Source organism: Thamnophis sirtalis, unplaced genomic scaffold, assembly GCF_051295495.1.
Source record: "Thamnophis sirtalis isolate CommonGarterSnake01/CBP01778 unplaced genomic scaffold, rThaSir2_p1.2 scaffold_3, whole genome shotgun sequence".
Classification (NCBI taxonomy): Eukaryota; Metazoa; Chordata; class Lepidosauria; order Squamata; family Natricidae; genus Thamnophis; species Thamnophis sirtalis.
In genome coordinates this window covers 110733278-110750237 of record NW_028261383.1, presented here as the reverse complement: position 1 = coordinate 110750237, position 16960 = coordinate 110733278, and the positions used below count along the sequence as shown (strand labels likewise).

The window sequence follows — 16960 nt, the reverse complement described above, 5'->3', positions numbered from 1 at the left end:
ATTTGTACTTGTCTTTTCATTTTCTCTTGAGCTTACTACATTCATTACGATAGAAGCAGCAACATCATATTTTATTTTAAGAAATTTGGATATTACAATCCGATTTTATAGAGTGGTAGTTTGTGTAATGTAAACAATTATATAATATATAATATTATCAACCTATTATTTTCAAATAGAAAGTAGGACTTCATTTCACCATATTGATTTCAAGGAAGGAAATGATTTATTTTGTGCTTCTTTTATAATCAAGTAAAATACACATTGGATTGGACAAGGATGGGGGACATTTCCAGCCTTCTTGGCCAATATCAAACAAAGTCCCTACTGGGGAATAAAATAAATGAATATCTTGTGTAATGGTGACACTCAGAAATTAGATAAAGTTTGGTTTGAGAAGGTTAATATAATCACACAATAAAAATGTATTCTTTGTGCTCAAATGGTGAAAAAAATGGGACAATTGGGGAGGCATATAACAACCCTGGCATAAACCTATCTTAGCATATTATGCATCACAGAGAAACACTTTTGAATTACACATTGCAATTACCTGTTTTCATAAATGGGAATTGATATGGATACTGGAATAACTGCTTGCTATTTAGGGCAAAAAGTAGTTTCTTTTAGTGAATTGTTGTATAGAACAAACAAATGGTCTTTTAAACCAAGTGAACCAGATTTTCTAGTTAACCTTGCTGCATATAATCATTTGACACAGTTTGTTAACCAAATGCAGTAAAATAGACACCTTCTATTACCATTTCCATCAAAGCCATGTTATATTCTAAATCTGTTCTAATGCTTTTGGCCTGTTTACAGACTTACAGTGAGAGCAGAATGCCCAATGCATTTAGAAGACTTTCCCATGGATGCACATGCTTGCCCATTGAAATTTGGAAGCTGTAAGTTGACTTTGATAATTATTTCCCAGCTTTTCCCTTTTTGTAGGCCATTGACCAGTTAGAACAGGCCTTGACTTATAGCTATGATACATTCCAATTACTGCAGCTTTTTGTAGATAGCTACATGGGTAAACATAATACAGTATTTAACGTGGACACAAAGAAATTTGAGGAGGACACTGTGATCCCTCAATTCTGCTTATCTTATTATAGAAAGCATATTTTAGTGACTTTATTATTGCATACAGAAAACATAGGATTTACTTCCAAGATTGATTGACTTTCAATCTGTATCCTATCTCAATTGTTTTCTGACATTCTGAACTGCATATAAGAAATAGAGATGAACAGGATATTTTAAACAGCAACAATTGGGGGGGGGGGGGAGCATTTGTCCAAATTGACATGGCCAGGGATATTAAAGAAACTTTGGAAATTTGTTTTTTTAGATGCTTACACAAAATCTGAGGTAATGTATGAATGGACCCGTGAACCAGCACGTTCTGTTGTTGTTGCTGAAGATGGCTCTCGGCTGAATCAATATGATCTCATGGGACAAACAGTGGATTCTGGAATTGTGCAATCCAGCACAGGTGGGTAAAAACCCCAGTGCTGCTACCTGTCCATTTCTTGCACCACAGCACAGTTTTATGTCAAAAATATAATGTCCTAGATGAGTATGGCATATTTTAAAAGGCCCATCTTTCTTTCTTTTTTAAACCAAACAATTCCTAATTTGCTCTTTAAATATCTGTATTCTAAAAATTGTGTATGTCGCACAGAACATATTGTATTTAAATGTATCTTAGGTTTGCAGTGCCCCTGAAAAACAAAACAAACAATTGGCTGTACTCAAATAATGTTCTTGCCAAGTTCAGATCTCATTAAACCCAGCAAAGAAACCGTAAGAATCTTCCACCTTTCCTCCAGGTTCATTACACTTTGCTCAGCTTGATATCCTCCATGAACAGAAAAGCTCAACACATGTTGCTTATGGCTACACAGACACTGGATTTTTCAAAGCAATCAATTAGTTTATTTTCTCATAAAATAAAAAGGAAGAGTCTGAAAAGAAAAACACAGTGGGACTGTTGTAATAGGCAAGATGTTGCTCAGACCGAATATTCAGCAATATAAACTTAATCAATGCCCCCTCCCTCCAAAAAACCATAAGCTTCTCAAAGTACATGTCTTAATCCTTTAAAGGTACACAAATATATGTAGGCTTTTGAGGCATTGGCATGGTATGGTGAGTGGGAAGAATTGCAAAGATATCAAACAAAATTAACATCATAGCCTAAAATACAATAATCATAAAATACAATAAATAATCATGATTATTTATGGTTAATGACAAGTTCTGCATTAATTTGGCACTGATTAGTAACAGAAAGTATTCAGTAAAACCTCTAGAAGCACTGTTATTAGAAAAGGAACAATTTCAATAATTACATTTAAAACATAATTATGGTGTTGAATTGTAGCAGCGATAGTAGTGGTAATAATAGTACAAAATAAAGAAAAATGAAATTAAGTTATAAAACAGGAAAGAAAAATGGGTAAAAGGAAGACACTGACACATAATTGAAATTTAAGGTAGTGCAGTAGGTTTCAGAAAATCTAAGATTCTGAATCGATACCTTAGCTCTAGTTTAGTTGGTTTGTAGAATATGGCTGTCTGAAAGGCTTCCAATACTTTATAGATATTAGGGTTACAATTTAATGATTTTGTGAATGAAATACAAACAAAAATGCAATAGTTTGTTTACTATAATTGTATTATTTATGGTTTTCTCATATATTGTTGAACTGAAGCAATTTGTAGAATTAACCTCCAAATTTATTGAAAATTACTTAAATACTTGGGTAGTTGATGTTTTATCATCAGCTAACAAATATTACATAGTGAAAATGAAATTCTAAGAAGGACAATCTGAATCAAATTTCTCAAAACGTGTACAAAATGAAAACTAGAACACTTAACAGGATTTGCTGCACTCTGCAGTGAAAGCTGGACCAAACACTACCCATCAAATATTACTGAAATGAATGAAAGCTGAGCAGGAATACATTTATTTAGATTTTCCCATTTTGCTGGTGAGACCTCTTTTGTAATGGGAGATTGTCAGTACAGTTTTTTGAAATCATGATAAAATGGCTCTGTTGTATGAATTTAGAAGTAATGGTTCCTAAGGCAGGATATAGGAACTTGTTTGTAGTTCGCTTATCTGAAGACCTTGAAGTGTCTATTTCAGAATTCTCTTACCCAAGACTGCTTCCATGAGTTGACAAAAATGTATGGATGGGAAATTGGAATGAGATTAGGATTATGGAAATGATAATGTTATGGGCCCAGCTCGATAACAAAAGGTTTACAAGCAAATAATCAAGTTCAGAGAGTACCATTGACTCCTCTTTAAGATTATGCTCAAGTGTTATAAGCAAATGTTAGCAAATGATAACTTTCCAAACCAGCAAATATCAAACAAAACTTAAAGTTCCAGTAGTATATTTGCAATAGCCCAACACTGAAATAATTAAATTTTTTGGACTGGGCTGAGGGAGATCCATATCTAAGTTTTTCCTCAAAATAGAGTTCACCAGATGACTTTGAGCAATGTATACATGTCAACGTGGTCTACTTCACAAGACTATGACTGTGGGCATAAAAAGAGAGAAGACCGTCATATTCCTTGCAATGTTCCCAAAGAAGGATAGACTAAACAAGCATCATCTCTGTCAGCATCAAAAGAATGATGATGACATCATTCTTCATGTTTATGCTAGACACCAGTGCCTGATCTTGAATAGAACCGGATTGAAATTAGATTTTTCGAATCCCAAGGACTATTTCATATGTCAGTTCTAATTTTGGAAGCAGACTCTTTATTTGATTTCAACCTTCTCACTTCTTTTTTAGCTAACATTTGTTTTGTTTTGCGTCTGTTTTGTCAGCGCTGAATGTAATGCCATATTACTAGTACCCTAAGGAATTTGATTTTCAAGATATTAAATTTTAAACTAATAGTGATAGAAGGTAAAAATAAAAATGAGCTGCTTGTTTAATTTCTTGAAAACACTCTGAAGTGCATCCGGCGACTACAGCTAGTCCAAAATGCAGCCGCGCGAGTGATAGTGGGCGCACCTCGGTTCGCCCACGTTACACCTGTCCTCCGCGAGCTGCACTGGCTGCCTGTTGGTCTCCGGGTGCGCTTCAGGATAATGATGACCATCTTTAAAGCACTCCATGGTAGTGGATCTGGGTACTTGAGAGACCGCCTTCTGCCGATTACCTCCCTAAATCGACCAATCAGATCGCACAGACTGGGCCTCCTCCGAATTCCATCTGCCAGTCAATGTCGACTGGCGACCACACGGAGGAGAGCCTTTTCTGTTGCTGCCCCGACCCTATGGAACGAGCTCCCCATGGAGATCCGCACCCTCACCACGATCCAGACCTTCCGCGCAGCCCTCAAGATCTGGCTCTCCCAGCAGGCCTGGGGATAGGCTTCAATTACCCGCCCGAGTGTTTGATTGTTGAATGAAAGTTGTGTTTTATTATTTTTCTTTTGTTCACAAAGTGTTTGTTTTGACCTTGCACTTCCCCTCCCCTGTGGTTGTAAGCCGCCCTGAGTCCCCTCAGGGAAAAGGGCGGCAAATAAATCCCAATAAACCTATAAACCTATAAACACTCATTTCACAATAGCCATTAAATAATGAACAGCCACCACTAATGTTTGACTGAACACTTTTCCTTGATTTACAAAACAAACAAACAAAAAATCTAAAAGTGGCACAGTGAGGAGAAAGAGAATGGGATCAAAAGTAGCTGTAGATTAATTGCTTCTCATTAAATGAAGTCAGCCCATTCATCCTCCCTGCAAAATGTTCTATGCCAAGCTCTGTAAGCATTCAATTATGAAACTAAATGATTGGATAGCCTGATCATCATTAGGGCTGCACAAAACCATTCAAAGAGGAGCTCTACAAAGAAAGCAAGCTAATCCTTTAAAGCCATTGCTTGAAGCATCAAAAAGTCATAGTCTGTTTTATAGGTCATCCCAACTATTTTATTGCCTTTTCTTGATAAAAAAAAAAGTCATTTGGACTGATACTGAAGAAATGCAACATCAATATGCATGCCCAGGAATGATGCTTCCACACTTCAAGCTGCTAAACCATGTGATGGTTTAGTACAATGTCCCCTTAAATGTTGTATAAGCCTAGTGATCATAAAAAAAAACATGATCTTAAATTTTGCATTCTTTCTGGGTATCAAAAGAGAATCGTATTTTTATGTTACAGGCCATCATATCACATGTATGGCTTTCAGACCTACATATAACAACAGGAACTTTGGTTGAATCTCCAGGTACCTCCAAAAATAGTTACCAGATTGACGTTTTAAGTGAAAGGAGAATAATTATGTGAACAGCATAACTCCTTAATTAGCTGCAAATGATATGAAATCCAAGTGTTGACTTTCATCCACATATTTTCATAGTGCAGTTCTCAACATGTCATTCAAGGGCCAAGTAGTTCCTTTAATTCACAAGAGATTCACTATCCCTACTGCTGCAAGGAAGATGAGCTGTGTTCATCCTGATAACTAGCAAGTAGACAAGGAAGCCATGATATGGACTGGGGAAAAAAAAGAACAGATGATTGGGGAAGTATTCTTTACCTCTAAATGTCCTAACTGGCAAATGCAGTGAGTAGCAAACTGTACTATGGAAGTCAAATAAATCACATGCAGTAGAAAGGAGAGAAAATCCTGGATAAATAGCAAAATCCATTGAACTGAGGGAAAATATTTATTTAACGACTATTATTTTTATTTATTAAATATATTTACCACCCATCTTGCCACAAGTGGCTGTTATGTCTGCACCTAAGAATATTTTAGAATCAAAGGTAAGGAGTTGTTGGGATATTGAGGGAGGAAGGGACTGTTTCTATTTTTGCAGAATACTGACTGCTTTCTTCTAAAACACTAGAATGTGAATTCATTCTTGATGATCTAGGTCAGTGCTTGTGGAAATAAATAAGAATAATTTAATGTAACAAAGATACATTAATTTCTGAATTTCTGTGTTTCTGATGGAAACTTCCAAGGAGTTCTTCCTCCCCTCTTCCTTATTTACATCATAAGAAATGTCACTTTTTTTTTCTTTTGCATACAGGGGAATATGTTGTGATGACCACCCATTTCCATTTGAAGAGAAAAATTGGGTACTTTGTCATTCAAACATACTTGCCCTGCATAATGACAGTAATTCTATCCCAAGTATCTTTCTGGCTGAACAGAGAATCCGTTCCAGCAAGAACCGTGTTTGGTGAGTGTTTTGCACAAATATGTTTGAATTGTTCAAAAGCATTAATGCATGTCACATTAATACTCTTTGATTAAAATATCACACTTAAGGTGTCTGTGGCAGCAGTACTTTGTCTCGGTGAGACATTTTGTACCACAAAAAATGAGATAATATTTCTTGGTGAGGTGATGCATTTGCTTCATCAGGGTATTCGGACCTGCTGGGCAAGGCTTTCAAATGAAGGAAGAAATCTGTCTCAAATTGTAGGTGGTGTGCATGTGTATTTATATGTGTTTATGTGAGAGAGAGACAGAGGGAGAGGGAGTGAAGGAGGGAGGGAGGGAGCGAGAGAGAGAGAAGAGAGAGAGAGAGAGAGAGAGAGAGAGAGAGAGAGAGAGACTTTGTAAAAGGAAGGCACCAATTGGAAGTTTTGTACAATATAAATAACTAAATACTAAAGCATAGTGTTATTGATTGGTTTGTTGTTTAACTATCTACTGTCATTATTCATTAGTGTTTTGTATGAATGAAACATTAATGCATGGAATTAGATCAATAAACTGATTTAAAAATTCTGTTTAACATACATTCATTTATTAGATTGATAATTTGAAATTCAGTTCAATTAACAAAAGTTTGGTGAGGCTTTTAAACTGCTTTTATTGGTAAATTGAGTGCTAAGCACATTTCCTTCACAAGTATATTTCATATCTGAAATATTAAGGCAGATAGGCGAGCTTTTGGCAATGGGAGAACCTTTGAACAGGTTTTCCCTACTTCAGATAGTCAGACACTAAGTTGTTTAGGGATTTAAAGACCAACATGAACTCTTTAAAACATCTGGTAGACAAATGGTGTCCAACCAGATTTTAAAAATAGGCATATAATCCATATATTGGTAAACTAGCTGCTGTATTTTGCACCGTGGATAACCATCACTAATTCCAATCAGCCCAAGAAAACTGAAGTTGATATGTTAGCTGAAGTTAGGTAAGTGCATCCTACATCATATCCATCAACTGCAAACCTAGTGTCAGGTAGAACATCCAAAGTAAGAACCTGGGCTTCTGGACAAACTCATTACCATTCAACATATTCAAAGTTTAATTTTCTTTTTACCAAAATTGCTTCTGTCTTGATTTAATTTTGGCTTGTCTGAATGATTCCTGGTAATATCTGTGTGACAACTTCATTAGATACTCAGCAAGTACCTAATTACAGGAATAGCTCATTTACATTTGAGAAAGGTCCCTGCCCAAATGTGAGTGTGACATGATCATACCTATTATTTTCATTGCTATCTTATCCATCACAGCCCTTGATTTTCTAAAAGTGTAACATATAGGCTTAGGGTGCTAAAATTCACCCTTCACTAATCTGGAGTTCATTCAATTGTTCTCTCCCTCAACTCTCTGTTTTGTTTTATTGGATTCATTGGTCTTTCTATGTGAACTTTTGTCCATTTTGAAGTTGGGTGGAGATGATTCCCCCCCCTTAAGTTACCCAACAAGAATATTTCAAATATTTTATGTAATCATCTGAAACTAGAAAGATGGAAAGTAGAGTTGATCAAATTGCTTACAATTATGAGAATGGTTGGATCCATCTCAATTATATAACTAAATTGAAATAATTTAAAATCCTTTCTCTGAGTAGAATCATAAAGTTGGGGGTATTAGTAGTAGCAGTAATAGCAGTCTGAGCCATTTCAGAACAGAGCTGATAGAAAATGGAAAAAATCAGATTATTTTCTATAAATAATGCTTCTGAATATGAGTAGCGCAAGATATTTTTGATTGCAGTAAGTTTTGGCTAACAACTGACACAGTGAAAATATACTCTAGCAGATATTTAATACATGAGATGTCTGCAGTTGTCAAGGTAACTGGTGGGTAGTGATTTAAGGCAACGGTATAAACGGTAGACTTTTTACTCTTAGTAAAAGTGCTTAGTTAAAAGAAAACTATTCAACAGCAGGTGAGGGACAATGCTATAGAACATGCAAAATATATTGTCACAGTGCCATCTTTCCTCATTTCTAAGTCAATCAATATTAATAGCTAGCTTTTGAATCTGAGTCGACCAGTTGCAAAAAAACAGCTGGATAATTCAAGATAGGTTTCAGAAATGATCTAGTGAACAGAAAATGCCTTCCATTTCTCTTTAAGATTGTTATATCACAGCAAATCACACTGTAACTTTAATTCATCTCAAACAATTGGTTTTCTGTCAAACCAAACCCATCAAAGAGATATAAACAAAACGACATACCATCAGTGATAAATAAGTAGTAAAGTAAAACCTTGATATAGTCCCAAATTTTGAGTGCAATATGATCACTTGTCACTGATAGACTATCTCACCTTGTCTGATGAATTGCCCAATTTCCCATTCCATTCACTTTTATTTCCCTCTGGGTGCAATTTTAATTCCCCACCCATTATTAGTTTTCAGACAGAATGGAAAATATGGCATAGAAAGATTAATTTAAGATGAGAACAAATAACTTGCTCTTCCATTTGAGCCACAACTACCTCAATCCCTTTATAAACAGTTTATTATCTAGGACTAGTGAGATTCTGCCTCTACTCTAAGTTCTGAATCTTCAAATCTACATTCAGATAACTAAATTGACAAATTATATAAAGAGCTGTGACCTCCCTGCTCCTTGTGTAACAGGAGAACAAAAAAAAAAGACTTGTCCAAAGAATCATGGATATAGAAGCTCAAAATGACATAGCCACACTTAGTAAGGCTGGTAGCCTGAAATGGCTGAGCAAATATAAACACACCTTCCAAATGGACAACTATTTAAAATTACAACACCAAAACATCTCAGGGAGACCTTTACGCAAGCAAGATTTGAGAGATTCTATCCCATACAATGAATGTACGTTTATTTGTGGAACTGAAGAGGTAGAAGATCTGAGTCATATATTATTCAACTGCTATTTGTATAAGGGGGCGAGAGATAAGTACCTTGATCCATATATTAAATGTATGGCCCAGTGGGGGGTCAATATTAAAACAACATACCTCATGTGTGGCCAGAATGTGAAAATGACACAGAAATTGTGTCAGCTAAAATGGTCCCAGTGAAATCGGCATATGTGGGCCTGATTGGGGTAGATTGCAGGAGTGATACAGAAATATAATTTTATGTCATTTTATTCTATTTCACATATTTATGTATTAAATTATTGTATTTTATCCTATAACTATTGGATTTTACCCTACTCTTATTTTAAATTGTTTATATAGGATTTAATTGGTAACACATGTTCGAACCTTGTACATTGATGTGGCCTATAGGCTAATCAATCAATCAATAATAATAAGTCTACATACATTTACCCAGGAGAAATCACCAAATGAAAAACTAGAATCTAGTTTGAACCTATATTCGTTTGTAGACTATAATTTTCAATATCTATTGCTTTCTATCAGTGAATGGGATCTCAATTATTTCAATTTCTCCATTACAATAGCTTTATTACAATATCATTTTGGAATCAGAAAGATGTGTTTTACTACTGATTTGAATATTTGATTGAATTTACAATGTATCCCAGGTTCCATCTGACATAATCATTTAGTTACTTTTAGCAGGCTCGGGAAAACAAAGAGAGGCAGTTTGGTTAAGGTTGATTAAGGCATCAGGCTAGAAACTAGAAAACCATGAATACTTTGCCTCCCTTGGTCCAGTCATTTTCTTTTGGCCCTAAGAAGGAAGCAATGACAATCCACTTCTGAAAAAGCTTGTCAAAAACATTTCAGAGATTTACAAGTGCAAGAAAATTCTTTACCTTGAAGCGAAGGTAGCAACAAAATGGAAAAATTGGGAAAAAAACTTGTTTTTTTTTTCAGGTGTAACAACTGTGCTAACAATGACCACCTTGAGCATCAGCGCACGGAATTCTCTTCCCAAGGTAGCTTATGCTACCGCTATGGATTGGTTCATAGCCGTGTGCTATGCATTTGTCTTCTCAGCTCTGATCGAATTTGCCACAGTGAACTACTTTACAAAGAGAGGTTATGCATGGGATGGCAAGAGTGTAGTTCCAGAAAAGGTAATGAAACAGATCTTCATATATTTTATTTGTATTTGAAATGGTTGCTTGTTGTTATTATTTCATATGCTATGGACAACATGTAGAGACTAAGGAATATGACTGACATAGATATTAAATAAACTATTGCTTGGCAAAGAGGCCAAAGCATTTTCTAAATCCAGAATGCTCCAATGACATTCAGAAGCAGCTTAGATACCTCCTAAGTCCCTGAACTGTAAGAACAAAGAGATACAGCATAGTCAGCTTTTCAAAATGCTGTTACTATAGCAATCTCAATAAAAGTAGTTTTAATCTTCCTATGGAGTTGATTTCATGGTTTCATGTACCTAGTGGGTTTCACAAGTACAAACCTGCTAAACAAACTATTATACAACACTACATGATTATATTAATAGTAACCTACTGAAAAAAGTGCTCAGACTTGCAATCTGTTATATAAAAGTTTATTTAAAAGCAAATCTATTGAAGTTTTAAACCATTGGCTTAGATATCTGTCTGTACTGAACTACTTTCAATTGTATTTTCACAATCACAAGGGAAGAAATAGCAATGACTTTTGAAATAATCAAAAAGATAAAATTTCACTTTAGATATTAAGAAGCAAGGACTTTATTAAGGCATTAGTTCATTAGATAATTAAAACCATAGTTAAACCTATATGGACATTTCATTGCTTTGGGTTGTTGTCCAGAATGCTATTAAGGAGAAAATCACACATGCATGCTATTTACTCAGGGATTATCAGGCAACTGCTGATGCATGTGAAACAGCTATCACTCATCAGAATCCTCAAAAAGAATTTTTATACCACCCACTTATTATCATCTAAAAATAAGACTTTTCAATAGACATTCAGAAGCAAGTTGTTGAGTAATGATTCATCATGCCATAGGACATGAAGTGATATATGCATGTGTGATTCAGACTCTCGAGTTTTTTATGGGGGGGGGGGGATAGTTGCAGAAATCAGGGATTCTCAGAACACAGCCAAAAAATGAAATAAGCAGAACTTGGCTATTTCGCACATATGTGAAATATGGCAATACTTGATAACCGAGAGCACAGGAGGTCTGATTTCCCTATCACATCCTCCTCAGAAGAAGGCTTTGGAAGTGAAACTATTAACTATTCCCTGGCTTTTAAAATGATTCCAACAGAAGTATGAAGGCATCTGTCAATCATTCATGGTAGTCCAGGTCAAGAAATAGGCACAAACAGGGATTACAAGAAAGATCTTCATTGTAGCAATATAGAATAACAGAATCTTTAAAGTTTATCCAAATTTCTCTATCCTTTCTGACATTAAACAAAATCTAGGTAGGATTTTGGGTTTTTCCCCCTCATATTTCCTATTTCTCAAGATGGCATCTCAGTCTCTGAGATTCCTGCCTCCCCCCCCCTTGAATTGCTCATTCCTTCTCAATTTTTACTCTACATTCCTTCACAAAGTTTGTCAGCACAGCTTGTGAGTCTGACAGATCAGAAATTAAACTTTGCAAAACAAAGTTTAACCTTGGCTATCCAGTCCTATTTCTGCCAAGAAATTATGACCAAATTCAAGATCTGACCATAGATCAATTTTGATCTACTAAAAATAACACTCCAGTCCCCAGATCTATGAAAGAAGTGAATGATATCTTGGACATCCAGCTGCCCAATAATGATCTCAATGACATATTGCTTCATCCATTGAAATTCGTTTATAAAAATTAAGATGAAGTGATAAGGTTTTAGGGATCTTTTACCGGATGCAGGATTATAACGATATTAGAAGATTTTAATAATAATAATGATAACAACAACAACAACAACAATAATCAGAAGGAACCTGGAAAGCAGTGCTGCACAAAATCAGTTAATCAAAGTATCCTTGCCCTTAACAATTTTTGAATCATGCTCTGCAAACAGGATTAGTGGTCTTTATTTGCTTATCAGATGAAAATAGGCTGCACCTTTTATCCAAAAGATTTCTAAATGATTTATTCTATTCATGTATTATTTAACTTCAACAATATCAGTGAATCATTTATTACTGACATTTACCTCTACCTTTCTGTTTATTTCAAAAGAAATATAAAACATATCAAATTAATACAATTTAAATAAGAAACCAAAATTAAAATCAGCCATGAATATAGCTAACAATTAAAAGCTTGGTGAAATAGATTTGTTTAGATATTGCTTAAATATCTATTTAGTTAATATTTAATTTCAGCAGTTCCAGAGATAAATGTTAATACGGGGGGTGGGGGACTACAAACCATCTGAAAAAATACATCACTGGGAACTCCAAAAACAAATACACAACCAGTTTAGGGTCCATCTTTGCTGAGAGCAGACAGGAGAACTTTCATGAGTGCAGAATTGCTACCAAAGATGTCCTCTGACAGGTTCAAACATAATACCAGAAACAAAAAGATTTGTTGTGCAGAAAGTATGTGGGAGGGAAAAGTTGGAAAGGGCAAGTTTTTAAAAAAAGAAATTGCATATGCTGCTTACAGTGTTAGGTTATGTTTGCCGCTCCATATATTGAAGATGTATTGTGCTCCCTCCCTCCCTCCCTGCCTCCTGCTCTTTCTTTCTCTCCCTCTCTCCCTCCCTCCCTCTCCCCTCTTAAAATAGAAATCAATATCTAACACATTTGATGCTTTGTTTTTGTGTTAGTCAAGCTGTATTCTGACAAGGGTCCCCCTGTCACCTATTTGGCATGCCACTCCAAACTCTTTTTTAAAATATAATTTTTATTAAAAGAAAATTTGGCATAACATTGAAAATATACCTATGAAAAATTAAAAGGAAAAGGAAAAAAATGTGAAAGAATAAAAGCAAATGCGAGGTAACAACAACAGAAAGAAATATATGTAAAGAAATGGTTTGTAAACTTTGCAGCAGTTACAATAATAGAAATTATCATTTTCACTCTCCCAAAGTACATATCAAGATTCCCTTCTTCTTATAAACAAAACTTTATAATCAATAAATTCTGAAATAATTAATTTGTTTTTACCCATTCTCAGAAAAATGTCCATAAAGGTTTCCAATCTTTGAAAAGGCAATAGTCCTTCCTTTTTAAAAAAAATAAAACAAGACAGTTTAGCCTTTTCTGAAAGCTCTGCCATCTTCATCATCCATTCCTCCATTATGGATCTTCACTCTTCTGTCCTTGTGTCTATAATTTCAGGTCCCCCTGAAATGAATACCTATGATTTCCTGTACAAATATTCAATTGCATCTTCTGGACAAAATTAATCATCAATATATACAAAATTAATCATATTAAATGAAATAAAGCAGTATAATAGCCATATTATAGTTGGTTACATTGTATATATGCCATATCATGTATGAATCTTTTCTAGCGGTCTGTCCATAGGCTCTAATAAGAAAAAATCTGGTTTAATTTGATTATTAGTTTTTAAAACTCACTGCATCAACCATTCACAATGGTCTTTTGATTGAAAGCACAAGTTTTCCATTCATATCACTTTTCAGAACTTATAGTTCTAAACTTATAGAAAAAGAACTTTATCTATCTATGATAAGCCAGAATGGGAACCATTTTGACCAAATGAAATGTCTCTTTGGTGACAGCTGAACAAGCACTGGTTTCTCAACAGAAAATATGGAATATTCCTGATTCTGTTTTCTCCTTTCCTATTTGACAACATACAATATCTGGACAAAGGGTGCGGGGGGGGGGGGATCTGTTTATACGTGGCTATCTGAATGATATCTGAGCTGAACCAAGTATTCACATTCCAGAGTGGTAATACTTTTAAATGGGTGAAATGATGTGTCGTTTAAAATTGTGTTCTTTACTCCTAGCCAAAGAAAGTGAAGGATCCTCTCATTATGAAAAACAACTCGTTCACAGCACCAGCACCTGCAACCAGCTTTACCCCAAATATTGCAAGAGACCCTGGACTAGCTACCATTGCTAAAAGCGCAACGATAGAGCCCAAAGACGTGAAAGCGGAAACAAAGCCACCTGAACCCAAGAAAACTTTTAACAGTGTCAGCAAAATTGATCGACTATCAAGAATAGCGTTCCCACTGCTCTTTGGGATTTTTAATTTAGTGTACTGGGCTACCTACTTAAATAGAGAGCCCCAGCTTAAGGACAAAAACCCTCCACACTAGCCCCATCATCCATAAGAGTTGTCCATCTGTTTTGCACTGGGAATTGCTTTTTGGTTCTAAACACACAGCAGTTCTCATTTGCTTCATTGCCTCTGTCTTAACAAAATTGAGATGTCCTTATTTTATAAAGCAAAAGTATATTATATATATATATACATATATATAATAGAAAAGATATTAAACACTGTATTCTAGGGCTGTAATAATGTGATGTAGACACCAGATTCTGAACCGTGACTTTGAACAAGGGAGGGAAATATAAAATAAATCTAAATCAATTGTCAATAGCTTACCCCTGGATGTTCCCAGAAGGGATGTTGTACATGTCAGAGCAGAAATATTTTTATGCAAAATGATAGAAGGTAAAACTGTCTTTATATATGTTCATGTTGCACATAAGGTATTCTAGTTTCAATTTTTGGAGTGCTGCTTATTTGAATTCTTTTATAGGATATGCATCTATCCAAAGTGCTGGATTCCAGAAAATATAGTATTTTTCTTAGATTTCCTATTTGCTGAACTTCCCAACCACCAATTTTAAAGCAAATTAAATGTTCATATTTACATACAAAACAGTCTATTTCCTAATGGTAGATATTCTCACAGAATAGCACATCGATTCGTATAATGAATGCTTTAATATGCTCTCTCACTTCAGTCTTATTTTAAACATCAGATGGTCACTTGACTTGATAATATCAATCCATGGCACATTCAGTGCAGATCTAAATCTCTTTGTTTCTGTTAGATAAAAACAATACAGGGTCGATTCTTCTTTTTTGCTTCTGTATTTGAAATTAAGGCTTCTGTTGATTTGGTTGTTTATTTTCGAAGGAAAACAATCTTTAACAATCTCTAGGTACATTGAATGTATTATTTGATCAAATGGTAAATGAGGCTTGCAGTCCTGAGCACCCTGACCTGAGAATTATCCAGGGACTTTGGGGGCCATATCTTCAAGTCAATAAGTAGAGAGATTGCACTGAAAAGTTTTAGGTTGCAACACATGGCAAAAAGAAAGACAAAATGTATTATTTCAACAACATGTGTAAATATACTACATGAGACTGTACATTTTTTTTTACTTTTTTATGTTCATATTATGCCGTGTGGGGGTTAGTTCTCTGAACTCTTAATAGGTTGCATTTTTAAAAGAAACATTTAGAACCTGCACTTTTTTTTTTAAGAACAGTCAGTGGCATTTGAAAGAAAAGGGAGGGAAATAAAAGACAAGGAAGAGAGCTTGGAATAGGATATATTCCATTTGTAAAGTGATTATCTGTACAATAGCTTGCAATTTGAAATTTATCATCTAGTTATACTATTAGGCTAACGACTGGTATGCTCAGGTAATGCGTGAATACAAAAATATGGAATTATATTTGGTAGGAAAATGGTAAAATATTTAAGACAAACGTCATCTGTATATTATTGCTATATTTGCTGAAACATAACTGTTAACAATAAGTGATGTAATATATGTAGCATTAAATACAGAAAAAAAAACATACACAAACGAATGTACAGGAAAATACATTTTATTGAGTAAAACTTATTACATTTCATTTTTACTGTAGCAATATATTTGTAGGAACAATATGTAAGGGCTTTAAAAAAAAAATGTCCATTTTTCAAGTTATTGGTATTCCCAAAATAATTCTACCCAGGTTTATTTCTGCTGAAAAAATATTTTAAAGAGGGGGAGAAATCAAATTACCAAGATGAATATTTAAGAAAAAAAATTGAGTGGAAGCATGGATTTGGGAAGATGTTAATATAAGGGTTCAGAATTCATAACACATGGTAGTGAATGCATATTAAAAAAAGTTGTATGGACCTTCAGTCAAAATAGCTAACACAATTGTGAAATTGATATCTATATATGTTACAGGCAATGTTTTATATACTATTTCTCAACAAATCAAAAGGTTGCTGCACATTTAGTATCTACAAATGAAATAGTTTACTTTTTCTTTAGAAAAGGTGACTTTAAAAACAAAACAAAACCCTAACGCTTCATTGTCTACCATTTAGTCCTGTCTAAACTTGATGAGCTAATCTGACTGAAGCTTACTAAAGAGGATGTGTTATCTTCTGGTATTATGTGTAGATACATGTATAGAAAAATAATCAAAATAAAATATGAATTTCACTTCAGTATTTGTTTATCTTGTTATTTTGGCGTTTAATCTAGTGTGTTCATAAAGGGCATTTGACCTTCAGACTTATCCATTTGGCTCCTCTCAGCCTGCACTTGGCACATTAGAGATGAATATTACTTAACTAGTCTGCTTTTTTCTTTTGCTATGCAATGATGCATTCTTTCATCTCTTAGTTTGTTAGTCTCTGTGAACAGTATCCTGTATAAATCTGATTGCACAGTTATCAAAGACAAGGTACTCTCTGTGTAGCTTTTTTTACAATGCTTTGCTAAACCATGTAATAATAGTAAGTCTTCCTTGAAAATAATGATACACTCTTATAGAGGTCAGTTTCTGTTTACTCCTGAAATAATTTAAAACAAGAT

The 16960-nt window shown here is 34.6% G+C and overlaps 1 protein-coding gene across 2 annotated transcripts in view; it reads left to right on the top strand.

The window, feature by feature from the left end:
• Positions 1 to 16590, top strand: part of GABRA1 (gamma-aminobutyric acid type A receptor subunit alpha1) — a 51450-nt gene extending 34860 nt beyond the window's left edge. For both annotated transcript variants that reach the window (XM_014061346.2, XM_087709678.1), the window contains exons 6-10: positions 823 to 905; positions 1355 to 1498; positions 6089 to 6241; positions 10088 to 10290; positions 14119 to 16590. In XM_014061346.2, coding sequence (XP_013916821.1) covers positions 823 to 905; positions 1355 to 1498; positions 6089 to 6241; positions 10088 to 10290; positions 14119 to 14433 — 898 coding nt within the window. In that variant the 3' untranslated portion in view covers positions 14434 to 16590. The remainder of the gene's footprint in view (positions 1 to 822; positions 906 to 1354; positions 1499 to 6088; positions 6242 to 10087; positions 10291 to 14118) is intronic.
• The last annotated feature ends 370 nt before the right edge of the window (positions 16591 to 16960 follow it).